General features: G+C 36.5%; 1 protein-coding gene across 3 annotated transcripts; it reads left to right on the top strand.

The window, feature by feature from the left end:
- The first annotated feature begins 730 nt into the window (after positions 1 to 730).
- EBAG9 (estrogen receptor binding site associated antigen 9) lies at positions 731 to 26928 on the top strand. 3 transcript variants are annotated; one of them, XM_053208182.1, is made up of 7 exons: positions 731 to 952; positions 12319 to 12416; positions 15767 to 15845; positions 16824 to 16982; positions 18648 to 18755; positions 22819 to 22910; positions 25829 to 26928. In XM_053208182.1, the coding sequence occupies exons 2-7, from the start codon at positions 12334 to 12336 to the stop codon at positions 25947 to 25949; spliced, it is 642 nt and encodes a 213-aa protein (XP_053064157.1). In that variant the 5' UTR covers positions 731 to 952; positions 12319 to 12333; the 3' UTR covers positions 25950 to 26928. The 3 variants fall into 3 exon arrangements, with proteins under 3 accessions (XP_053064157.1, XP_026919822.1, XP_053064158.1); XM_027064021.2 differs by lacking the exon at positions 731 to 952 and adding an exon at positions 1369 to 1516; XM_053208183.1 differs by lacking the exon at positions 731 to 952 and adding an exon at positions 11049 to 11200.

Here is a 26928-nt window from a genome sequence, read left to right as displayed (position 1 = left end):
GCTTTGCGACAGTGGAGCAGATAGTTTTCTGACGGCCCCTAGCCCACAACAAGCAAAGAATCCTGGCCTTTTAATAGCATACAGGACAAAAACGGACTTGAAAGAGAGAACCATAGAAAGAAAGAAAATCTTAGTTTGGCGGAATGGCTAGCCTGCGCTGCAAGCGACGAAGAAATGCAGGAACAAGGTTAAGTGCCACTTTTTAACTCCTAATTAAAGGAAATTCAATAACTTGGAGGAGGCCAAGTCCTGAATTAAACTAAATGTTTCGCACCCTTAAAGTGGAGGAATGATTGAGACCTGGCTTACCGACAGCCAAATTACCCTGAGACAGCCGCAATTCCCCCATTTTGCAATCTAAATACTGCTCTCCCTTGATCCCATTTGGTAGGGGGATTCTGTAGGTCGAACGAAAAAGGGGCTTGGTTGGAGCGGAGGAACTCTGCACAGAAAGTAGGGCAACACGAAGGAACCCAGTCGTTCTGAGACGGAACAGTCCGTACTGCCAGCAACAGACACAAAAAACCTACCCGTAACCTAGCCTCTGCCACAGCCACGCCGGCCACCGCTCTCCCCGCCCCCCCCCCCCCGGCGCTCATTGGCTTAGCCCGGTCGCCGGACCTGCAGTCTCTTGTCTATTGGGCCAGACAGGACCTGGGCGGGGTGCGGAAGTGAGGGTCCGGAGACAACCGAGAACCGCCTTCCAGGAGGGCGAAGTGGGAGGGGCCGGGGGAGTGTTTCCCGAGGAGGGGGCGGCCATGGCAGCTGCGCGGCGGCAACGGCGGCTGCGACGGAGCGCGCGCCCGGCTTTGAATGAGCGGGGCTGGGACTGAACGGGCGGAGCGCGAGCTCGGGGAAGCGACCGGCAGCGCGCGTGCGCGCGCCTTGTGTGCGCGCGCGGCCCGCGGCAGCTCGGAGCCTCCGCCGGGCGGGCGGGGAGGGGGAGGGGCAGGTGAGTGTGTGCGGCTCGCGCGTGCCCGCGAGGGGCTTCCCTCCGCCACTGCCCCCCGATCCCAACCTGGGGCTGGGAGGGGGGTCTTCTGCCTTTCCCTGGTCAGCCTTCTTCTTCGTCCCGCACTTCCTGCCCTCCCACCTTCCTTTTCGCCCCTCCACCCGGTTTCTCCCCTCTACGGCCGACTGCCACTCTGGGGTACTGTTTCCGGGTCGGGGTGACCTCTGGGGTGAAGGAACTGCGACTGGGAGCAGGCCCTGGGCGTGCATCCCTCACCATGCCGCGCTCACGCGTGGAAGGCACGCCTGCGGGACGCCGGCGCGGAAGCCCTCGAGTCTCCGAATGGGCCCCCGCAGGTCCTTCCTGCCCTTCTTCTGCAGGCCTTGCTCCTTCCCAGATTTTTCCAAAATCCAAATCCCAACCTACCCCTGCACCCACTTCTAGCGATTTAGAGCGTTTCTCTGAGCGCCGTTTGTATGGCGTTGGGTTGTGTAACCTGAAAATGCTCTTGTTTTTCTCATCTGTACAGTGGGTATGATTTTTTTTTTCATCAGCCAGTTTCAGGTGGGTGACCATAAGTGAAAGCATTTTAGTCATGAAACTCCTACCTTTTGAGTCATTCAGGAGACCTTAACTCTATCAGCCCTCCTCGTTAGGAGTTCAGGTGTCACATATTTGAGGGCCTTTAAGTGGCAGAGATGGTACCTTCAGCGCTCCACTGTACAACCCACTCCCACGTTCCACTTCTAGTTCCCTTTCTCTTTGGTTTTTCACATGTGAGTTCAGGTAAATTTTATTTTTGCAGTCTTGTGATATTCCTTAACCAACTTGAGAGTTACCAACTTAATTTGAGGCTGTCCCGTACTGTACTAGATCGTATGTATTTTTTAAATTTTATTTTGGTATTGAAACATTTCAAAAATGTGTTTTTAGAATTACAGCAATTGAAGACTTATTTATTCTGGTGTGTACTAACATAGATTTTGGCTTGGCTTGTTTGACAAATTGTGATCTAGTGACTGCTGAAAGGGTCTCGCCAGCACTTTAAGGGTTACAAGGAAGGAAGATACATTTAATCTTGTAGTTTCTAATGCAGTGTTTTTTCACAAGTGTAGATGAATCTTTCTCTTGACTGAGTGGAGTTCTCATTCCTGTTGATTTCCTAGAGATGTTCATTTCTCCAAAAGCCCTGAGGATAGGTTGCTTCAGAATTCTGATTCTTTTCCTGCTGTATCTTAATTTTTTGCATCTTCTTACTAATTTTAAAGGAAATTTTAATTTAAAAATCAGGTTTTATTAGCATTTTCAGTTTTGAAAGTATTTTGAAGTAACCAAACTGCAAAATAGCCTAAGATGCATACTTAACAAGTTGATGACCTTTCAAAAATTAAACTGAGACAATAAGTACAAAATTAAAAGCTTTGTCAAATGCAATATGCTGTGGGGAGAGCCTGGGCTTTGGGGTCAGTCTCTAAATCCTGAGTGAGTGAATCTGAGCTTCACTGTCAGCCTCATCTGTTAAATGGGTATAGTGGAACTTAACCTCCTTGTCCTTAGGAGTCCAGCAACGTGATAGAACATAGATTGTCTACAAATATGTCTTGAACATACTGAATACTCAAGGAATGTTAATTTCCCTTCATTCAACAAATATTTGAGTACCTGCTATGTGCTTATCTATTGGATAAGATCTAGAAATACCAACCTGAGCAAGACTGATGAGTCCCTGTCTCTTTGGTCCCTTACATTGTCACTAGCCTGTGACAGTTGAGAGCAAACTAAGGGTTTCTCTTTACTGGGTCAATAGTTTTTCCCATCACCCAGGGTAGCATCTGTTAGATAGTAGGTGCTAAACATATATGTTCGTTGAATTGAGTGGGAACATTAAGCAACTGTGGGTCTCAACAATATTCCTGCCTGCAAATGAGTGTAATTTATAAAATCAGAAGTATAGTTAACCTGAGTGCATTTTCCCGTTTCATTGCAACTGGTTAGAAAATTTAACCTGGAAATTATAATATCATCACTGTATTACTAAGAATGTGCATTGTTAGTGAGGTGTTCTTGGCCTTGGAATTAAATAGACCTCCGTTTGAATCTGAGTCATTGGGTGTAGGAACAGGGAAACATGGGCTTACTCTTAGTGCTTCAGTTCTATGAAATGAGAACAATATTATCTATCTCATAAGATGGTTTTATGGGTTAAGAGATAATTTTTAGATAATGCTTAGCATACAGTAGCTGGTCAATGAATATTGGTTCCTCTCTTTTGATAATCACAAAAGCAAATTTTCCACAGAATGAAGATATTCTTCATTGCTGGGGAGAGAATTCTATTGTCAGTAATAGCCCCACTTCCTGTTTTTCTGTTGAACAAAACTTTATTTTTATTTTAGAGAGTGAGAGGGGGAGAGAGACAGAGAGAGAGAGGGAGGGATGGAGGGAGGGAGAGCGAGAGAGAGAGAGAAAGAGCGAGAATCTTAAGCAGGCTCCACGCTCAGCAAGGAGCCCACCTAGGGCTTGATCTCTCAATGTTGGGATCATAACCTGAGGTGAAATCAAGAGTCAGACATTCAACTGAGTGAGCCACCTAGGTGTGCCTGTTGAACAAAACTTTAAATTTTAATTTCAGTTACCATTGAAATCGGCCAAGTTGACAAATACTGAACAATGACACACAACAATATTTGTGGCAAGGTGATGACAGTGGTTGCAAAGGTTCTATATGAAATTTATTTTCAACTGTGCGTGCATGTATATATCCAGAGACCCACTCCTTTCCCCAGTCCTTAGATATTAAATATCTTCTCCCTGATAGAGTATTTCCTCAGTTCTTTTCCCCCTTTCCTCCAAGTGCCACATTCCATACAGTCTCTTTTCTAGTTATCTTTTTTTGTTATAATTTTTCTGAAATTTTAGCCTAAATTTTTATTTAGGGAAATTTGCTTTCCTTTGGCTGAGAGTTTTATTTTTGACAAATCAGCTTTAAAGTGAAGCTTTTGTTCATCTTAACTAGTCAGGTCATTCTGTTCATAATAAAGCAGTTAAACCTTTCAGGTCTGTCTTTGCAGCTGATAACTGAAGGTACTAGGTAAACAAGATTCCCTTGGGAAAGATGGTACAGGGCAGATAAGGTATATAGAAAAAACTCTAGTACAAAATATAGAATATAAGTACTATAAGAGAAATATACTGGAATTAAGAAAACTTTATAACAGCCCAGCAAGAAATAAAAAAGGCTTATGCCAGGGAGAATGCAGTGGAAATAGAGAAGAATATGGGCAGTCCTAGGAAATGGAATAAGGCCTTTTGACAGTTTGGACATCAGGGACTAAGAGAAAGGAGCAGTCAAAATTATTGCATTTTTTGAAATCCAGTAAACCAGTAATGGAGGGTTTTGTTGACAGAAATATTTAAGTTACTTGAATAGTGAACTTCTTAATTTTTTTTTTTTTTTTTTTTTTGGTTCATACTCTTTGAGTCACTATTTTTTCTGTCCTCTCAATTAGTAAGCCAACTCTGAATACAGGCATTCAGTAAATCATTCCATTCATGTGGAGATAAGGCCTCCGGTTGTACAAAAATGTATGAACATTGCTAAGGGAGCCTTTTGGAACTCTGTTACTATAGGGTCTACTTGGCCTTTCTACCTTTCTAATTGTAGAAATGAAAGGAGCTAGCTGTGTGTTTTGCCCTTCTTTGAAGGGACTGGCAGTAGTGGCTCTACAGAGCAGTTAGGATCAGGTACCATAAGAGTTGACTTGTATTTCCTTGTTTGCTTGTGTTTCTTTTTTTAATAGTTTATTTATCCTGAGAGAGAGAGAGAGGGAGACCAAGAATCCCAAGCAGGCTCCATGCTACCAGCCTAGAGCCTGATGAGGGGTGGGGCAGGGTGGGGCAGGGTGAGGTGGTAGGGAGGGCTCAAACTCCTGAAACTTTGAGATCATGACTTAAGCTGAAACCAAGTCTGAGGCTTAACCTACTGAGCCACCCAGGTGCCCCCTTGCTTTCTGTTTTTGTTTTGTTTTTATTTGTTTTGAACTTTTATATTAAGGCATAACATACAAACAGTATATATAGTATACTGGTGTTGTTACCACTCAGATTGAAATGTAGATCTTAGTTCCCTTATGCTTCCATACAACTCCTCCATTAGAGGTGACCACTATTTTTTACTATGTTCTTTTTAATTTAATATAATATCTTACTAGTTGAGAAAACGGTTACATGCTGTTTTCAAGACTTTAGGAGGTTATTACTCATATCTGGTAATTAAAAACAAAGAGTACTGTCTGCTTTAATTCATACATGAATGAAATATATTTTAAAACATTAGGTTATTCATAGAGGGATGGTGTATTTATCTAGGAAGATTTGAAACTTACAAGTTTTATTGCCTATCTTAAAAAAAATTTTTTTTTAACATTTATAATTGAGAGACAGAGCGAGACAGAGCATGAGCATGGGAGGGGCAGAGAGAGGAGGAGACACAGAATTTGAAGCAGGGTCCAGGCTCTGAGCTGTCAGCACAGAGCCCGATGTGAGGCTTGAACCCACCAACTATGAGATCATGACCTGACCCGAAGTTGGACGCCCAACTGACTGAGCCACCCAGGCGCCCTTTATTGCTTATCTTTATAAAAAAAAAAAAGCATTTTAATTTTGGGTAGAAGTAACATAAAGCTCTCTCTGATTCCATGATAATTATTACTTAAGTGAGGTTTCACCCTCTTTTAAGTAAATATATATAGAACTGATGTCCAAACATAGTGTTTATGCTTTTTTATTTTGGAAAAAATAATGTATCAAATTATGTTTTCATTTGTTTTATCAAACCATTCTACTCCAAATAATGGTATTAACCAACTGTAATGATTGTTTCCCAAGTTGTTACTAATGGACTCGGAGGCAGATGAGTTTTAGTTGTGTGGCTTATTGCCTCACTTTGCGCAGAAAAGTTAATTTCAGTGTATATTAGTTTGCTGATTGAGGCCATTAAGAAGCTGGATGATATACTGATATATTCAAATTATTCCAACATAGGAATCCTATTCTAAGTGCTTACTTGGTAATTTTCCTCCTGTGACAAATAAAAGGCAAGGAGCCGCTAAAACGCGAAAATTGCATTGTCAGAAACACTGCTGTGTGTGTGTGTGTGTGTGTGTGTGTGTGTGTGTGTGTGTGTGAGCGAGCGTGCGCACTTGCATGTGTGCAGTTGTAATTTCTTCTGATTTGATTTAATGTTATTTGCTCTACCTTCCGACAGTGGAAAAATAGTCATCTTTCATTGATTAGTGAACTGTATTTTCATTTTCTGTCTTGTATTTAGAGACTCTGAATGTGGAAATGTTTACTCATTCTCCTTGGCAATTCATTCTTCTCATCACTCCCAGTCCCATCCCAAGATACTACTGATCCACTTTCTGTCACTATAGATTTGTTTGTATTTGCTAGGGTTTTTAAAAAATATATGGACTCATAATGTTTTCTGTCTGGCTTTTTTCATTCAGCATAATTATTTTGAGAAACAGCCATGCTGTTGCTTCCAGTAGTAGTTCATTACTTTTTATTGCTGAGTAGAAATCTACTCTATGTATATACTATGGTTTGTTTATTCATTCACCTGTTGACATATATATTTGGGTAGTTTCCAGTCTGGAGCTATTAAATATAAAGCTGCTGTTCTGTTACAAGTTTTTGTATGGGTACATGCTTCCATTTATCTTGGGCAAATTCCTAGGAGTAAAATGGCTGGGTGACCTAGTACGTGTTTGTTTAACTTTGGAAGAAACTGCCGACTATTTTCCAAAATGGCTATACCATTTTACATTCTCACTACCAGTGTATGAGAGTTAAAGTTGTTCCACATCCTCACCAGTACTTGGTATGGTCATCATTTTTTAATTTGATTAATTTTAATAGGTATAAAATGGTTTTAAACTGTGGTTTTAATTTGCATTTCTCTGACGATTAATGTTGTTGACCATTGTTTCATATACTTATTTATCATTGTATCTCTTTGGTGAAGTGTCTGTTTAGACCTTTTGCTCATTTTTTATTTTTAAATTTTTGTTTATTTATTTATTATTTTTTAAAATTTACATCCAAATTAGTTAGCATATAGTGCAACAATGATTTCAGGACTAGATTCCTCAATGCCCCTTACCCATTTAGCCCATCCTCCCTCCCACAACCCCTCCAGTAACCTTCTGTGTGTTTTCCATATTTAAGAGTCTCTTATGTTTTGTCTCCCTTCCTGTTTTTGTATTATTTTTGCTTCCCTTCCCTTATGTTCATATGTTCTGTGTCTTAAAGTCCCCATATGAGTGAAGTCATATGATATTTGTCTTTCTCTGACTAATTTCGTTTAGCATAATACCTTCTAGTTCCATCCACATAGCTGCAAGTGGCAATCATTCTTTTTGATTGCCGAGTAATACTCCATTGTATTTATGTACCACATTTGCTTTATCCATTCATCCATCAGTGGGCATTTGGGCTCTTTCCATACTTTGGCCATTGTTGAGAGTGCTGCTATAAACATGAAACAGCACACCTGTATCCCTTTCATAAATGCCTAGTAGTGCAATTGCTGGGTCATAGGGTAGTTCTGTTTTTAGTTTTTTTTGGGGAACCTCCATACTGTTTTCCAGAATGGCTGCACCAGTTTACATTCCCACCAGCAGTACAAAAGAGATCCTCTTTCTCCACATCCTCACCAACATCTGTTGCCTGAGTTGTTAATGTTAGCCATTCTGACAGGTGTGAGGTGGTATCTCGTTGTGGTTTTAATTGGTATTTCTCTGATGAGTGATGTTGAGGATTTTTTCACGTGTCAGTTTGCTATCTGGATGTCTTCTTTGGAGAAGTGTCTATTCATGTCTTTCGCCCATTCTTCACTGGATTATTTGTTTTTTGGGTGTTGAGTTTGGTAAGTTCTTTATAGATTTTGGATACTAACCCTTTATCTGATATGTCGTTTGCAAGTATCTTCTCCCATCCTGTCGTTGCCTTTTAGTTTTGCTGATTGTTTCCTTCACTGTGCAGCTTTTTATTTTGATGAGGTCCCAATAGTTCATTTTTGTTTTTGTTTCCCTTGTCTCCGGAGACATGTTTAGTAAGAAGTTGCTGCGGCCAAGATCAAAGAGGTGTTGCCTGCTTTCTTCTTGAGGATTTTGATGGCTTCCTGTCTTACATTGAGGTCTTTCATCCATTTTGAATTTATTTTTGTGTATGGTGTAAGAAAGCAGTCCAGGTTCATTCTTTTGCATGTCGCTTTCCAGTTTTCCCAGCACCACTTGCTGAAGAGACTGTCTTTATTCCATTGGATATTCTTTCCTGCTTTGTCAAAGACTAGTTGGCCATACGTTTGTGGGTCCATTTCTGCATTCTCTATTCTGTTCCATTGATCTGAGTGTCTGTTTTTATGCCAGTACCATATTGTCTTGATGATTACAGCTTTGTAGTATAGCTTGAAGTCCAGGATTGTGATGCCTCCTGCTTTGGTTTCCTTTTTCAAAATTGCTTTGGCTATTTGGGGTCTTTTCATACAAATTTTAGGATTATTTGTTCTGGCTCTGTGTAGAATGCTGGTATTATTTTGATAGGGATTGCATTGAATATGTAGATTGCTTTGGGTAGTATTGACATTTTAACAATGTTTGTTCTTTCTATCCAGGAGCATGGAATCTTTTTCCATTTGTTTGTGTCTTCTTCAATTTCTTTCATAAACTTTCTATAGTTTTCTGTGTATAGATATTTCACCTCTTTGGTTAGATTTATTCCTAGGTATTTTATGGTTTTTGGTGCAGCTATGGTTATGGTGTCCTATCTAAAAACTCTTTGCCTCACTCAGGGTCACCAAGATTTTGTCCTTTTTGTTTCGTTTTGTTTGTATTTTTTCTCTTAGAAGTTTTATAGTTTCAGGTTTTGTATTTAGATTTTGATTCATTTTGAGTACTTTTTTAAGTGATGTGAGATATGGATTGAAGTTTGTTTTGTTTGTTTTTGTGTCTGGATGTCCAGTTTTCCCAGTGCTATTTGTCAAAAAGACTGCCCTTTCTCCACTGAACTGTCTTTACATCTTTGTCAAATTTCAGTTGTCCCTGTATATATTGGTCTATTTCTGTACCTTTTATTCTGTCCGTCTTGACTCCAACACTACACTATTTTGATTACTGTGGCTTTATGTAACAGGCCTTGAAATCAGGTAGTATTAGTCTTTCTACTTTGTTCTTTTTAAATGTTGTTTGGCTCCTATAGGCTTTTGTATTTACATTTGAATTTTAGAATTGTCAGGTTTTAGAGAAAAAAACTTGCTGAGATTTTGTTTGGTATTGCATTGAATCTATAATTTGATTTAGGGAGACTTAATATCTTAACCATGCTGAGTCTTCAAGCCCTGAAAGATCTTTTTAAGTTAATTCAGGTCTTCAGAATTTCTCTAAGCGATATTTTATAGTTTTCAGTATGTAAGTCTTTCATTACATTTGTCCTAAGTATTTCATATGTTTTGTGCTTTTATAAATTTTTTTAAATTTCAATTTGTAATTGTTTGCTGTTAACATATAAAAATATGGTTGATTGTAGATTCCATTGAATTTTCTAGATAGACACACACTGTTTTCCTTCTTCCTTTCCAATCTGGTTTCCCTTTATTTCCTTTACTTACTGGATTGCACTTGCCAGAACCTCCACTACAGTGTTGGCTGAAAGTGGTAAAAGGAGACATGCTTGTGCTGTTCATAATCTTAGGTATGAAGTGTCCAGTTTTTCATCATTAAGTCTCATGTTATTATATAGGTTTTTCATAGATGTCTGTGACCGGGTTGAGAAAGTTCCCTTCTATTCCTAGTTGATAGTGAGTTTTTACTAGGAATGGATTTTGGGTTTTGTCACATTCTTTTTCTACCTCTGCTGAGATGAATAAAGGGTTTTTCCTTTTTAGTTTGTTAATATGGTGAATTACATTTGATTGCCAAGTGTTAAATCAACCCTACATTCCTGGGTTATGCCCCACATGGTCTGAGATATTATCCTCTTATATAGTGTTGATTTTGATTTACTGATTATTTTGTTAAGAGTTTTATATTTCTCTGCCCCTCCGCCCTTCCCTCCCTCCCTCCCCCCCCCCCCCCCGCCTCAAAAATAAATACACATTAAAAAAAACTTTAGGAGCATCTGGGTGGCTCAGTCAGTTAAGCGTCCAACTTCGGATAAGGTCATGATCTCACAGTTCATGAGTTCAAGCCTGTTGTTGGGCTCTGTGCTGACCACTCAGAGCCTGGAGCCTGCTTCAGATTCCAGGTCTCCCTCTCTCTCTGCACCCCCCCCCCCGCCCCAGTAAATAAACATTAAATTTTTTTTAATTACCAAAAAAAAGAGTTTTGTATCTATGTTCTTAAGGTATTAGCCTCTAGTTTTCCTTCCTGGTAATATCTTTGGTCTGGATTAGTATCAGTGTAATTGCTGGCCTCAAGGAATGAGTTGGAATTCATTCTCTCCCTTTCAGTTTTCTGGTAGTTTGTGTAGAGCTGGTATACTTTTTCCTTTTGGTTTGGTGGAATTCACCACGGAAGCCATGTGGGCCTGAAAAAGTCTGAACCACAAATTCAGTTTCTTCAATAGATAGAGAGATTTTCAGGTTATCTGTTTCTTCTTGTGCTTTTATAACTTGTTTCAAGGAATTTGTCCGTTTCCTCTTATATGTCCAATATAGGCATAAAGTTGTTTGTAGTAAAAGCTGTTTAATATCTGTAGACTTTGTGGTAATATCACCTCTTGTTTATGATATTGGCATCATTGTGTTATTAGGGATGTATATATTTTGGATTGTTACGTGCTTTTGAGTAACTGACCCTTTTATCATTATGAAAGGACCATTTTTATGCCTGCTAATACTATTTTCTTTGAAATCTACTCTATGACATTGAAATAGTCACTTCAACTTGTTTTTGATTAGTGTTAGCATGGTATATTTTCCCCCATTCTTTCACTTTTAGCCTATCCGTATTTTTATATTTAAAGTACATTTTTTTTAATGTTTTTATTTATTTTTGAGACAGAGCGCAAGTGGGAGAGGGGCAGAGAGAGAGGGAGACACAAAATCGGAAACGAGCTCCAGGCTCTGAGCTGTCAGCACAGAGCCCACCGCGGGGCTCAAACTCACGGACCGTGAGATCATGACCTGAGCCGAAGTCGGACGCTTACCCGACTGAGCCACCCAGGCGCCCCTAAAGTACATTTCTTGTAGGTAGCGTATAAAGATCTTATTTTTTTAATCTAATTTAATAATCTCTGGCTTTAAATGGGATGTTAGACAATTGACATTTAATTAGAATAGGTTTAAGTCTTTCATCTTGCTGTTGGTTTTTGACTTGTCCAATCTGTTATTTGTTCCACTTTACCCTGTTTTCTGCCACCTTTTTTTTTCTTTCCTTCTCTTCTCCTTTTCTCTTCCTTTTCTTTCTTTCCTTTCCTTTCCTTTCCTTTTCTCTTCTTTTCTTTTTTTCTTTAGAGAGAGAGTGCACCAGCCAGCATGAATGGGGGAGAGAGCAGAGCTGGATGTGAGGCTCAATCTCACCTAACTGTGAGATCATGACCTGAGCTGAAATCAAGAGGTGGATGCTTAACTGACTGGAGCCACCCAGGCACCCTCTGGCACCTTTTCTATTGACAATTTTTTATCTCCTTTGTAGGCTTACTAGTTTAACTGGAACTTGCCCCTTAGAAAATATGATTTAATTGATTTACTAGGGTTAGGTCCAGGTATGATTATTTCTTTAAAGAATCCCAAATACATGAACCACTGGACTAGATCATCTCTATGGTTACTTCCAAGTTATTAGCTATGTGACTTTGGGCTAGTTATTTGACCTCTCTTAATCAATTTCCTCATCTATATAAAGGGCATAATTCAATGTATCTGTCTAAAAGTTAAAAACATTTAAAAATATTTGTGAATAGTACTGTTATGTTCATGTGGTTCAGACTTCAAAAAGCACAAAAGACGGTATACTGTTTTATGGTTTTTAAAATTTTTTTCATAGAAAATAAAGATAATTAGAGTTGAATTAAAAAACATTCTGAGAATATTGAAAATTTAACTATTGAAAATTTAAAAACCTAAGTTTCTCAAATATTGAAAATTCTCAACTATTGAAAATTTAAAAACCTAGTTTCTCAAATTGTCAATATGATTTACATTTTAATTTTAAAATTCACGGTGTTATATTTGTGGTTTCTAAAGAAAAGTAAAATATGTCTGATTTTCACAGCTCATAACAGGATCTTTCAGCTCAACTTCAGAATGGGAATATAGCATATGAAATCAGCTTAATGTATTTATTTTTGTGCTTTTCCCACAGGTTTTGATTCCCACCATGGCTATTACACAGTTTCGGTTATTCAAAGTTTGTACCTGCCTAGCAACAGTATTCTCATTCCTAAAGAGATTAATATGCAGGTAAACAAATTTTATGTTCAAATTGATCTGTTTATCATTTTGCTGATTTTGGGTACCTTCATAATTATAAAAAGACAGGGCAGACAATATTTAAGCTAAATAACTTGATTATAGTATTCATTCATTACTCTTTGATATTTTAAAAAACATTTTCTCTACTTCAGATCTAGAAAGTGGAGTTTTACTTCTTTTCATTCTTTCAGATTCTTACCTCTTCAATTAAAATCACATTCTCATTCCTGCAGAATTTCAGAAAAAAGCAAACCAACTTATAATAAGAGAGTTTATATGTACATAATTATTTCATTACCAGAATGTTTTAAGGTGGTTAAGCGGAATTAGGCATAAGTATTTCTTTATATACCACAATATGAATGTTGTTTTTATAGTAAAAAACAAAACAAAACAAAACTTGAACAGAAAAATCCCAAATAAAACAGTTTTGTTTTGTTTTTTTTTAATCTCTTAAATAATATTCCAGAATGTGGAATGTGGACTACTTAGTCCCAGTCAGTTAAGTCATTCTGCTTCAGCAAGTCATCCGGAGATTGGAATTCCTTCTGTTTTGTCATGCTACTGTACCCTAGAGCTGTAGTGCTGTATGCTGAGGTACTTCAGGGCTTCACATTAAATTCACAGGGGTATCATCAGGATATTTTTACATTTCCAGCAAAACACACAGTGAATGTGTTTTAGTCAGCATCTGTTAACCCTGCACAAACTACTAGTTCGAGGTAGTTCACATTAGATCCTGCAGCTGTTTTGATGATATTCTTGAATGTTTGAGATAAGTTTTTGTTTACTTGTATTTTTTGTGGCCTAGCTTTGCAAAGCTAGGATTTAGGTTAGAATTAAAGCAAGTACTGAGCCAGAATTAATGTGGAAGAGAAAAAGAGGATGGTAGTAGCCAATCTGATTTCAAGTTTTGAGAAATTGTGTCCAGTAGACATACACACATTGCATTAGTGATTGTGGTTATTTAAGAATGAAATAAAAATATTTTTCCTTAAACTTATTTATGGTGTTTTTTCAAATGGCTACTAAGTAGTTAGGACATACATAAGTATTAAATTGTTTGGTCCTAACTACTTAATTAGTGGAACTGTTAGGGATTTGTTTTGGCCTAGGGGTACTGTGAAAAAAAAATACTGACACACCGAGTAGGGTAGTCAAAAGAGGAAGTAGAAGGCTGTTTGTTCCTTTTGTGGCAGACTTGATTTAGAAGTTGCACACAATGATTCTGTTCTCAGCTTATTGTCCAGAGCTTAGTCATATGGCCACCTAGCTTCAAAGGAGCCAGGAAATACATTCTCTGGCGAAATGGCCATTTATAATTACTAAAATTCTGAGGATTAAGGACATTTATTGTTAGAAGTAAAGTGAATTGGGATTTTTTTAAAAAAGAGGTCCATAATATGGCAGTGGAAATGAGTGGATGAAATAGAGTGAAGATGATCACTGGAGGAAGAAAGGTCAGGAAAGAAATGGAAAATATAGGTGATTGTTGAATTCACCCAGGAAGAGAATGGGATTTGGGAAATAGGGAAAATAGTGAACTAAGTGCTTAGATCATCAGAGCATGAGGAGGAATGGCCAGAAATTCATGAGGTAAAGTAGGATAAGAATTGGCATTAATTGGGGTGCCTGGGTGGCTCAGTCGGTTAAGCGTCTGACTTCAGTTAAGCATCTGACTTCGGCTCGGGTCATGATGTCATTGTTTGTGAGTTTGAGCCCCACATCGGGCTCTCTGCTCTCAGCACAGAGTCTGCTTCAGATCCTCTGTCTCTGTCTCTCTGCCCACCCCCCCCCCCACCCACACTGTCTTTTTCTTCCTCTCAAAAATAAACAAACACTTAAAAAAATAAAGCACATCTTTGAAAAAATAAATAAATAATGGGCATTAATTGCCAGAAGGCTAGAGGTTAACAGGAGATAAATTATAGGTGTTTTTCTCTTTGCATATGTATTTTCTAAAACTAAAACACTTTTAGTATAAGAAATTGCATTTGATTTTTAAAATACTAAGGATAATTGTTGCCATTATAAATTTCACTATAATTCTTAATAATAAATATATTTAGGATTGATTGTATGTTCATTCTAAAAGAAAACTGATTCATTTTATAGAATAAGCTTTTCTTAAGTGTCAGAAGGAACCTAGATCATGTGTTATAAAATACTGGGTTTGCATTATAAATTTAGTAGTAGACTGTATTATCTGTTTATCCTTTAAATAAGATATGATTTCTAATCTTGTAGTAAAAATAGCTAACTTTACCAGTTAGCTCTAAGTAGATTTATAGATTATTTAAAATGAAGCAAGTGATTAATCATTTGTAATAGCTACCAATTTTTTAGTGTCTTATTATATACCAGGCACTGTCTGGTGTCTAGCCGCTGGAAATATGTCATTTAATTAAATCTTCACAACAATTCGACAAAAGTAGGTTTGAATACCTGCATTTTACAGATGGGGATGTTGAGGCTGAGAGGTTAGTTGATTCTAACTAGACTCATAATTAAAAGAAGTAACATTGAAAACTATGGTTTACATAGTTTCCTTAACCCATGCTCTTTTTTTTTTAAGTTTATTTATTTTGAGAGAGAGACAGTGGGCAAGCAGGGATGGATCAGAGAAAGAGGGAGACAGAGAATCTCAAGCAGGCTCTAAGCTGTCAGTGCAGAGCCTGACTCAGGGCTCAATCCCAAGAACCGTGAGATCATGACCTGAGTCGAAATCAAGAGTCAGTTGTTTAACCAACTGAGCCACCCAGGCACTCTGATAACCTGTGCTCTTAACAACTGAGTTACAATACGTGTCTTGTTTAATGTAGTGCTTTTCCTACTAATCCTTAAAATTTACCAATTACAGTTTAATTCAACCCAGTGATTTTCAAACTTTTGAATAGTTTAATAGGTAATCTTACCAAAAAAAAAAAAAAAAAAAATATATATATATATATATATATATATGACAAAAGCCAAGCCATCTTGTTGAAAATGGCATAGGTGTCCCAGAGCTTCACCTACAGAGCATGGTTTGAAGAGAAAGCATGGTTTGAAATCACTTGGCATTTTTGTTTTCGTATTTATATTCCTCCTGAATTTATCTATAATTTGAGTCCTAAGCCAAAAAGCAGTTTTCTCCTGTTGAAGATTTAAAAAATATTGAAAAGATACCTGATGCATGCCTTTTCTTTTCGTATTTTAGTGAGCAACTGTTAATTATTAAAATAAATAATCGCAAAATTGTAAAAGATCTTTTATAAGCCTTCAGTTACTGTTTATAATTCTTTTACCAATGCTTGTTTTGGTAGTTATTAAAATAAATTATTTCATTTTCATTTTAGATCTGGTAGAGGACGGAAATTAAGTGGAGACCAAATAACTTTACCAACTACAGTTGATTATTCATCAGTTCCTAAACAGGTAATTTTTTTTTAAGGTTGAATAAGGGTTCCAGAACCATAGTTTTCATACTGGATTGCAGACCATTAATTAGTATGTCATGAAGTTAATTTGGTAGTCAAGTCAGGATTTTTGTTATATTTTTTAATCCTAAAATCTTTATTTGGTTCTTCATAGTATTTTCTGTTACTTTGCTGAGATTTTCTATCTTGTTTTTCCATTGATTTCAAGAGTGTTTGCTATTGCTTGTTAAAGTTTTTTTATAACTACTTTAAAGTCTTAGATAATTATAACATTTATATTATCTTTCCATGCAAGTTGAAATTTATTGATTGCTGAATAATTCTGAGTTGTTTCACAGACGTTTTGAATATTACATTTGAGATTCTGTCTTCTATAAATTCTATCAAGAATGTTGATTTTTTTTTTAAATCAGGTAATCAACCTGGTTAAGCTTAGGATGCAAGTTTCAATATTCTTTCAATGGACTGTAGCTTTAAATGTCAGTTCAATTTTTAAAGCATTTGCTCTTGTTTTGGTTTTGGTTTTTTAATGGATAGAACTGATTAATTTCTAGTAAAAGTAAGTGTTTTTTTAAACTTTTGGTTTAGTTTTGGTATGTGTTATAAAATTTGTATTTTCCTTTTGGTCAGAAAGTTTGAAAACCAATTGTTTAGACAGCCTATAGTTTTTTTTTCTTTTCTTTTAATGTTTATATATTTTTGAGAGAGAGGGAGACAGCGAGCAAGTGGGGTAGGGACAGAGAGTAAGGGACATGTAGAATCTGAGGTAGGCTCCAGGTTCTGAGCTGTCAGCACAGAGCCTGACACAGGGCTCGAACTCATGAACTACAAAATCATGACCTGAACTGAAGTTGGTTGTTTAACCGACTGAGCCACCCAGGCTCCCCTAGAAAGCCTGTTTTTCTAGTAAATGATGAATTGAGATGTTGACTAGGTTACTCCTTTGTGACTGACAATATTTGTCAATGAAATGTAGGCAGATGTTGAAGAGTGGACATCCTGGGATGAAGATGCACCCACAAGTGTAAAGATTGAAGGAGGGAATGGGAATGTGACGACACAACAAAATGCTTTGGAACAACTGGAACCTGACTATTTTAAGGACATGACACCAACTATAAGGAAAACTCAGAAAGTATGTTAAAGATTTATGCTTTTGGAAGTTAAACTATTAAACTGCTTTTCAGATTCCTGTAGTCAAAATTAGTATAATTGATATTTGTCAGAAAGCCTCTTTCTGATGATCAATTTGTTGTGTTTTCTGTCATATTAAACAGGTTGATATATTCAACCTACTAGACATAGATCTAGTAAGTTGTACCCCTACATCTGTTAAAGTTTTATAAATATTACTGAAATCCAACTGTAGACCAGATTCTAGATTCCAGTCTGTTCTGTAGAGACTAAGCTGAATAAGATAAAGTTCTGACCTTAAGAGAGTTCACAGGTAGCGATGTCTACAAACTGATGGGTATAGTTTCCATTGTTCGTAACCATTATAAAACTGATGTAAGGCTCTGAGAGCACAATAACTGTGAGCTTATGTTAATCTTCCACACTTTAATTAATCCATTTTGAGTTGGATATGGAAGGTCACTTAAAGGTGGAGGGGAATTATTGGAAAAAGAACAGTGACTGATTATTTTCCTTTCTTTTTATCAAAAATAGTACATGTACTTAAAAAATTAAGTTAAATAATATAGAATAACTTTTAATGAAAAGCAACAAACTTCTGTCCCATCATTCCCCATAGCCAGTTGTACTTCCCATAAGCAATCGCTCATAACTTTTCCTGTTTGGGTTTGTAATGTTTTTTATCATATCTATATATAATATGATTAAGTTGCTGTGTCTTGATTTACCAATCACAGACATTGTCCATTGGCTTCATACTATCCTAGATGAGGTTTGTTTCATACTACTCTCACTACTATTCCCCCTCTTCCAAATATTATGATGTTATTATTCCAGTCTACCTCACTAGTCACTCTGACATTTCAAAAAAATAAATAAGTAAACATATTTAGAGTTCCATTTCTTGTTCAGTCATGCATAGAAAATATTTTTTTAAATATACTTTATAAAAAGAGGACATTATTTATTCCACTCTTCTCTAATAGGGTTTCTCACCCTCTTCTACCTCCCAACCAGTTTCAGCTGTAAATTTATTTTGACAATTTCAAGGCTGATAACATTTACATTCTGTATTCATGATTGTTTTTGTTAAGCTGTCCAAATGTCTCAGTGCTGAAAAGCATTAAGTTGTGTATTTTTCAAGGAGTTTGAGTTTCTTAGTAGATGAATACCGTATATTTTGGAAGAATATTGCTGTTCTTAATAGAAATCCAGAATATTACACTAGTACCTTAATAAATTAATTAGACTGAGAATGTTTAAGCTACACAGCTAATACTACTGCCTTGAAAGAGTTAATACATTCATCAATAACCATATGCTAAGAGAGCTTTTAGAAAGATGTAACACGTGTTCTTATTTAATACAGTGACTAAAAGTGCCAACTTCTATTTTATGGGGCTAGTGAAAGAAAAAGAGGAAAATTTATTCTTTTTAGAAAAAGTAAAATGGAATTTTTCTTAATATGTAAGTGATTTGTATGACAATTGCTTAAGAATTTTGATACTCTTTAGAGATTTAAAAAAAATTATATTATAAATTTTAAAAAAAGAAAGGCAGGACATATTTAAAATAATTATAAAATACTTTGGTCACTTAATTATCTTGTTTCTTTTTACATGATATGTAAAATACTCCTGTAATTATGTTTCAATTAATCTTTCAGATAATTATTAAGAAGAGAGAACCATTAAATTTTGGCATCCCAGATGGTAGCACAGGTTTCTCTAGTAGATTAGCAGCTACACAAGATATGCCTTTTCTTCATCAATCTGTAAGTATGTAATAGTATCTAGATAAGAGTTTGTTTTTATTTGTTTTCTTGAAAAGAGAAGAAAAAAAATCAAAATGAAGTGAACATAATATTTGTATTTCTCTGCTTTGAAACAGGTTTAGCAGATTAAGAGAGATTAATCTGGAGTTTTACCAATCTTATCCTTTTATGAGATTGTAAATTTCATCAGCAACTAAGATCAGAGTCCCACTGTATACATAAAAGATCGAGACAATATGTTACTTAAAAATATGACCTTTAGGGGCGCTTGGGTAGCTCAGTCGGTTAAGCGGCCGACTTCAGCTCAGGTCATGATCTCGCGGTCCGTGAGTTCGAGCCCTGCGTCGGGCTCTGTGCTGACAGCTCAGAGCCTGGAGCCTGTTTCAGATTCCGTGTCTCCCTCTCTCTGACCCTCCCCCGTTCATGCTCTGTCTCTGTCTGTCTCCAAAATAAACGTTAAAAAAAAAAATATATATGACCTTTGAAGAGATTACCACTGAAATTTAAACTTAAAAGCAGGTAATTTTAAGTGAGTCATGAATTGTTTCCCTAGTAGAGTATATTTACATTTAAAGTATAAGTTGACTTATAGTTGGTTTTGACTTAAATGCATCAGTTTTAAGGACAAAAGGAGTAAGGAAAATATGTAACTGTTTCCCAACCTTGGAAGATCTCAGAATCAGCTTTGAATTTTTTTTTTAATGTTTTTATTTATTTTTGAGAGAGAAAGAGAGAGTGAATAGGGGAGGGGCAGAGAGAGAGGGAGACACAGAATCCGAAGCAGGCTCCAGTCTCTGAGCTATCAGCACAGACCACGATGTGGGGCTCAGACTCATGAACGGTGAGATCATGATCTGAGCCGAAGTCAGACACTTAACTGACTCAGCTACCCAGGTATCCCTTTGAATTTTTTTTAAAAACACCAATGTCCAGACTTCTCCCCAGATCTAAGCTTTATCATGCTTTGATTAATTATTGATTAATTTATTATATTAGTTATTGTATAACAGCCCCACACTTAGTGACTTAAAACAGTAAACATATGCTTTATCTCCTACAGTTTCTATGGATTGGGAATCCAGAAGTGACTCAACTGGATGGTTCTGGCTCAGGGTTTCTAATGAGTTTCCAGACACATCATTAGCTGGGGCTGTAGTCATCTGAAGGCTTGACTGGAACTGGAGGCATCATTTCAAAGGTGGCTCATTTTACATGCCTGGCAATTTAATGCTGGTTGGTTGCACAAAGCCTCAGTTCCTTGTCACGGATCTCTCCACAGGGCTGCTTGAGTTTCCATATAACATAACTGCTGAGTTTTCCAGAACAAGCAGTCCTTGAGAGAGAGAGAGGACATGCAGAGATGAAGCCACAATGCCTGTTTGTGACTTAGTCTTATGAGGGACACACTGTCACCTCCAATTATTTTATTCATTGGAAACTAGTCAGTAAATCCGGCCTACATGCAAGGGGAGAGGAATTCAGCTCTACCACTTGAGGAAGGAGTGCCAAAGAATTTGCAGACATATTTTTAAATTACCACCATCTTATTTGTTTGTTTAAACTGCACAGGTGTTTCAGAGTACCCTCTCCTTGGAGGACCCATGTTTATGTATGTTTTTAATTCATTAATCAAAATCTGTTCCTACTAATGTGAGACAGTGTGTTAGGTGCTAGTAACATAGAAGAAAGTAAGCAAAACAGGCAGAGTCCTTGCTTCAAAAGAGTGCAGTCTATGGGGGAGTTTCAGTGTTAAATAAATGATCACACATAAATAATGCAGATTTTGATAACTGCTGTGCAGTTACATCATGCTATGAGAGCATAATAGTACCATAGATGTTTTTCTAAAAGAACATAGCATGTTTCTTATTTTATATTTCTAAGTTTTATACTTTATTCATATATGTTTGATCCATATTGGTAAAGTGGTTCAAATTTTTCCAGTGAATTAGTAAAACGTTTGCCACTTAACTGGAGTTATACGTTATTATAACACTAATATAGCTCATTATGAAGTTGTAAATATGTAATTCCTTATAGAGTTGGAAAAGGTAAATAGGGTATGTGGAGAATCTCCAATGCTATTTCCACATATTTTCCTCCAAGCAGATGAAATAAGGGAGTATTGCTTAGGACAGAATGGTAATCTACTGCACTTTGTTCTCTGCTCCAAAAATAACGTATCACCCATTCTACCAATTAGGCTTCTTTGAAATTCCACATTCTATTTTTTTTAATTTAATCATCTATATTGTTTTGATAGCTTTTTATAGTAAGGATATTAACTTTTTTCTGTCATCTTTTATAACTTTTCAGTTTGTTGTTGGTTTTATTTGGTTTGGATGTTTTTGATTGGCAGATACTTGTTTTTATGTAACAAATCAATCTTATCGTTTAAAACTTTTTTACTTAGAAGGCCATCTTTACTAAAGGACCAGATATCACTCTTTTTTTATGGTCTTAGGAGTTAACTTTTTAAATATCTAAGTGTTTTATACATAGAAAGTCAAATATCTCAGTGGAAAAACGGATATGAAATAGACATAGCCTGATAACGAAGAAATGTTCTCAAAGAAATCCAAAGTAAAATAATAAGACACAATTTTTAAATCTTAACAAATTAGTGAAGAAGAAAGAAGGCCGTTGGCCATATTGACAGATGACAGGAAGACAAGGCTTCACCTGCTGCTGTTGGTGGGATAAATTGGTATAACTTTTCAAGAGGGTCATTTTTATTTGGTTCAGTGGTTTTAGTTTTTTTTTAATTTGATTTAGCTATTCTAATTTTAGAGATTTATATTAAACAGATAATCAGAAATACACTAAAAATTTTTTAACAGAGGGAGTGCCTGGCTGGCCCTGCCCATAGAGCATGTGACTCTCAATCTTGGGGTTGTGAGTTTGAGCCCCACTTTGGGTGTAGAGACTATTTAAAAATAAAATATTAATTTTTTTTTTTTTAGCAGAGGATGGTATTACATTTACAGTTAGGAGAAAACCATACAATTTACTTCATTTTTAGGTGTAAGCGCTCAAAAGAAAATATAATAAATCTATTCACAGATTGACACCAGTTATTTTATGTTCATAGTCACTTCCACACCTAAGTAAACATTCCAGAATGAGCATTTTTATTGTTTGGTGGAAGAAAAAGTGAACTTTTAGAGGTCTGGCCTGGGGAAAAGTGGAAGGTAGTGGCTAGCCTACTGGTATCAGGTAAGTAGGGCAGGCAGAAGGAAGCACAATGTAGAAGTACTCTGGTGAAGAGTAAATTTTGCCTGATTTATTGTGTTTGCCTTGGACCGACCCACATAGTAAGAGCCATTGAAAAATCTGTATGTTACTTATGCTTAAATGAAAATGCATGTGCCGGCTTGGAAACTTCAGTTCCTCACGTTGATCTCAGCACAGAGTAGTGAAGCACCTCTAATCCCGTCTCCAGTTAGTCTGTCTCTTCTCTTGCCCCCACCCCACCCTGTCAGCTCACTGAAAAGAGAGAAACCGAAAGAAGAAATGTTCTATTCTTGTCCATTCCAATTTAAAGTAGGCAGAAAAAGAAAAGTCAGTATAAAAGGACTATGCTTTAAAACATAAAATAGGAAGAAAGCTGGACCTGCCCAGGACTGCTGAGTACTGAAAGTCACACATCACAGGAAACCCCTGAGTTCCAGGCAGACCAGGGGCCAAATCATCTGGGCCTTTGATAGGACATGAAGAAGACACAGAGGAGTGACAAAATCTGAGTTATGTTTTAAAAGATACCCTTCTTAGGGCGCCTGGGTGTCTCAGTCAGCTAAGTGTCCGACAGCTCATGTCATGGTCTCATGGTTCATGAGTTCGAGCCCCACATCGGGCTCTGTGCTGAGAGCTCGGAGCCTGGAGCCTGCTTCGGAAACTGTGTGTCGCTCTCTCTCTGCCCCTCCCCTAGTCATGCTCTGTCTCTGTCTCTCAAAAAATAAATAAATGTTAAAAAAAATTAAAAATAAAAGATACTCTTCTTGATCTCTAAGGGGAGAAAGGAGAGCTCTTTACTCTCATAATTTTGTTTTGTGTTTTGTTGTAGCCTGAATTAGGTGACTTAGATACCTGGCAGGAAAATACCAATGCATGGGAAGAAGAAGAAGATGCGGCCTGGCAAGCAGAAGAAGTTTTGAGGTATTTTAGTAATATTTACACTGCAACTCGAGTAGAGGAACCAGATTTGTTCATGTTACATTCAAAGTCAAGAAAGCTTATTCTGCCAAACATTTTATTTTTCTTAAATCTTTCTCACTTGAGCTTAGATAATATGAGACTTTTTATTTCAGACTACATATACTATTTTACATGATTAAAACTTCACAGAAACCAGAAATTTAAAGCATTATAGAAACAAAAGAGTAATAATGTTATTAACAGCAAATAAGATCTTTTTCATATATACATCATTTACTATTTGCTTTATACTACCTTCCTTCTAAAACATAGTTACCTTTTGAAATGTGAGCCACCACTGTATATTCCTCTAAGTCAGCAATTCTACCTTTAATTTTGTTTCTCTGTGGCCTAGAATAGTGCCCAGCACTGCACATTTGAATGGCAATAATGTATATAGCACTCTACATTTGTATATGTATCTTATTAGTTGATATACTCAAAAGCCCTATGAATTGTAAATAATTATGTCAGGTACTGCCCATTCTACAGAGAAGAGAATACTATTCTAGAGGTCTTCAGGTTTGTTTTCGTTGGTGTTTATGTTCTTATCTCCGTGTTTTTGTGAGCAATAAATATAATTCTTGCAATTGCTGCATTAAAGAGTAAAGAGAAAATTTACCCTGAAAGAGTTTGTGACCATCATCACTGATGAAAAGCTCAGATATTTAAATGTGGGTAAATTATTTTTGTGTTTTTTAAAGATATAGTAAAATACATTGATGTAAGTTAATTTTAAAAGATAGTTTTTATAATAGGGATAGAAAATAACAACTGATTTCATTGATTTCATTTTTGTATTTCTCTGTCTTTATCAATTAACTACAGTTACCTTGAACAGACAGCAGAGGGTGCAGTTAAATAAATGAGAGTTACGGCTTTTTTTTTTTTTTTTTTCTTTTTGGTCTTGTCCTTCCTATTTTAAGCACTTTTTTTTTTTTTTTTAACAGGGATGGGTCACATTTTGATAGTAAAGTTATGAGAGTTTTAAATATTTAGTTTTCACTTAATCATTATTCACTGTAAAGGAATTATTTTTTAAATTATAAACAGCCACATTTATGTTGCATAGATCATCAAAAAAGATGTTACTTTTTTTTTTTACTCTATTTTTGGATAAATCATAGATATAGAAGTCTGAGTGTTTTAGAATAAACAGTGGTCATTAACCACAGGATAAAGGAAGGGCCATTCATTCTGAATCCAGTAATAACGACAGTACTGTACAGTTTATGAGTTCACAAGTATCCTAACATTCACTGTACCAAAACATTTTTTTCCACCCTATCCTCTTGCACTCTGAACAAAACAAGACAAAAAAAAACAAAACCCTAAACTTAGTGTTTTATGTTATATGACAGTTTAGGAGAAGGGGCCTATCAGTCAGTAATATATATGCTTCATGCTGCAAGTTGCATAAGTTAGAGTCGGAGAGACATGAAGGAGTCCTGCGGTTTATTGTCCCCAGAAGAACACTGCAAATTGTTAGTGTATTCACACTCCATGTCCTCTGACTCAGTCCATTTCCCATTGCCAATGTAATACTGCCAGTACTGTAATCAATATTGTTAAGGAAGAAGATTCCTATACTTTAGAAATTCCAGGCATGTATCTGGAGAGGAAAAATAGGTTTTCTCTGCAGTAATCTCTAAATTGCTTCATTTTCCAGGAACATGAATTGTTGATATTTACACTTCAGCCAGTAACAAGGTGAAGGCTTATTTGTTTGCAAACAGCCGGCCCTTTATAATTCTTTTCTTATCTTCCTTTTTGCCACTGACATTTTGACTGTTTTAGGGCAGATTATCAGTTTTGCTTGAAAGGTATCAGAGCTAGTGAAATGTAGATGTTTTTTAAAACTATTCTTCCAAAACTCTGTGAAGGTCAAAGTATTGCCTAAAAAAGCTCTGTACTTTCTTGAATTTTGGTCATACACCTCTCTGCTTACTCCCACTTATAAATATGGTGAGACAAAGATTTCGCTTGCCAGAGTCGGCTTCGAGCTGCCCCATATATAGGTAATCCACACTGGATTTTCCTGTTTTATAAAAGCTTGTGTTGCCTATCCCACGTACAACTGTGACCTACCACTTCCCTCCTCAACCTTGCATGTTTTGACTTATTTTCTCATACCCTCATCCAGAACCAGCTTCGGTTCTTTTCTCTCCTCTCCATCACCCCCTACTACTCTCACTCCCCACATGAGTCAGTCAAATGACAAAAGAGAGGCTGGTGATTCTAGGTCTGTAGAGTCAGGGAGGGGCCAGGGAAGAGGTAAGGATCTCCTAATGTATACTCAGTAAATACCCACCATTCTGCCCCTTCATCAGTAGAGCTGGCCAAGTGTTAATCTGTAAATAGATTTCTAGCTTCCAGTTGGAAGGCTGATGTGAAGTTTCCATTTTCTTTGGGCATTGTGTTCTGCACATCTGTGTTCTTGACTTCCTTTAGCAGAGTGTTTTTAACTATTATAATAATAGAAGATTTAATCCTCAACATCACGCTTTTCTGAATGCTATCAAAAAGAAGGTATGGTGCAGGGGAGGTGGTGGTTTAGTGAAAATAATCTGAAGAGGAGGGGTTAGAAGATATGGGTTCTTTTACTTAAGTTTATGACTTTGGGCAAGGCACTCGGCCTTTGTTCTTCATTTTACTTATTTGTAAAATACTTATTTGTAAAATAGCTTATTTTCCAAGCTTTGTTTTAAGGATTAAAAGAAATACTAATTTTGAAAATCTTTGAAGTTTTCAAAGCAGTGAGAAGAATGAAGATTTTTTGAACTTACATTTGATGATAGCTATTTCTTTCTGGAATTTATTTGCCATTTTACTTGTGTGGTATTTTCTAAAAGTAAATATAGGACTGTGTTTCTCTTCAGGCAGCAGAAGATAGCAGACCGAGAAAAGAGAGCGGCGGAACAACAAAGGAAGAAAATGGAAAAGGAGGCACAGCGGCTGATGAAGAAGGAACAAAACAAAATTGGTGTGAAGCTTTCATAGCAAATGCTCTTCACATGTCATAGTGCCAGGAGGAGAAATGGGAGTTCCACAACTCAAGCAACATTTCGAGGGATTTCAGAGTATTTTCAAGAATACAAACACATTGCTTGGTTTTATTGCATTCATCTGGCCATCTAGGACACCAGGATTCTCTCAAAGTACCTTGAGCTCTTAGTGATTGAGACTCAAAAGAAGAAAAAGACCTTTGAGGCAATATTTTTTTCAACATGCTCCAAGTGTAAGACAATTGTTTGCTGTAGAGAAATTATTACAAATGGAATATACCAGTACCTCTTCTAGCTAGTGTTTCTAGCTGAATAAATGGGTGTAAATAATTTTATGGTGGGAAAGAACTCTGCTCTCTATAATGCTTTCCTTCATTGTGCATAATGATAAAATAAATAATTTTAAATATTTTTTTGTTTCCATGATTATCTGACCTAAATCAGACAAACCGCAGGGCTTTAACTTCTTTATTTTTGTTGTCAGAAGCTGGTGTTGACATACATTTCCTCTAAATTGAACTGGTATTGTTTATGTTTAATATGACATTAAGGGATTTGATGACTTTGGTTTTCAAGAAAATCACATTAAATGCAGTACTTTTATTTATCATATATTTTATACATCATTGTTTCTTTTAGACGGTGTTGTAATGTTATACATATTTGTAATTTATATTGCATGTATAAATTGGAAATCAGCAAAATGACAAATTTGCATTATTATAACTTGTGAGTTTTAAAAACTAGTATTAGTAGTTTTTCCCTTTTGTTAGGGATTTTAAGATGTTACAGTGTTTTAAGTACCTTAGTCCCTTGCACAAAAGCCATTAAATTCCAAATGCAGAAAGCCTTCAGTTCTAAAATTTCAAAGCTTTTAGGTGATTTCTGTATCAATTTTATATATCTGACATAATGCATTTCACCATGTTGTTGGCTAAGATAATATTATCGATTCATTAAATTTCAAACTGAGA

The sequence above is a fragment of the Acinonyx jubatus genome, chromosome F2, assembly GCF_027475565.1.
Source record: "Acinonyx jubatus isolate Ajub_Pintada_27869175 chromosome F2, VMU_Ajub_asm_v1.0, whole genome shotgun sequence".
NCBI lineage: Eukaryota > Metazoa > Chordata > Mammalia > Carnivora > Felidae > Acinonyx > Acinonyx jubatus.
This window is presented reverse-complemented; position numbering and strand designations above follow the sequence as displayed.

What these genes read in the sequence shown, in the direction of transcription:
- EBAG9 (XM_027064021.2), top strand. Translation starts at nt 1,487, where the DNA reads ATGATTTTTTTTTTCATCAGCCAGTTTCAG. An exon ending in TGCCTTTTCTTCATCAATCT is followed by an intron (nt 18,756 to 22,818) that starts GTAAGTATGTAA and finishes GTTTTGTTGTAG; the next exon opens with CCTGAATTAGGTGACTTAGA. An exon ending in CAAGCAGAAGAAGTTTTGAG is followed by an intron (nt 22,911 to 25,828) that starts GTATTTTAGTAA and finishes GTTTCTCTTCAG; the next exon opens with GCAGCAGAAGATAGCAGACC.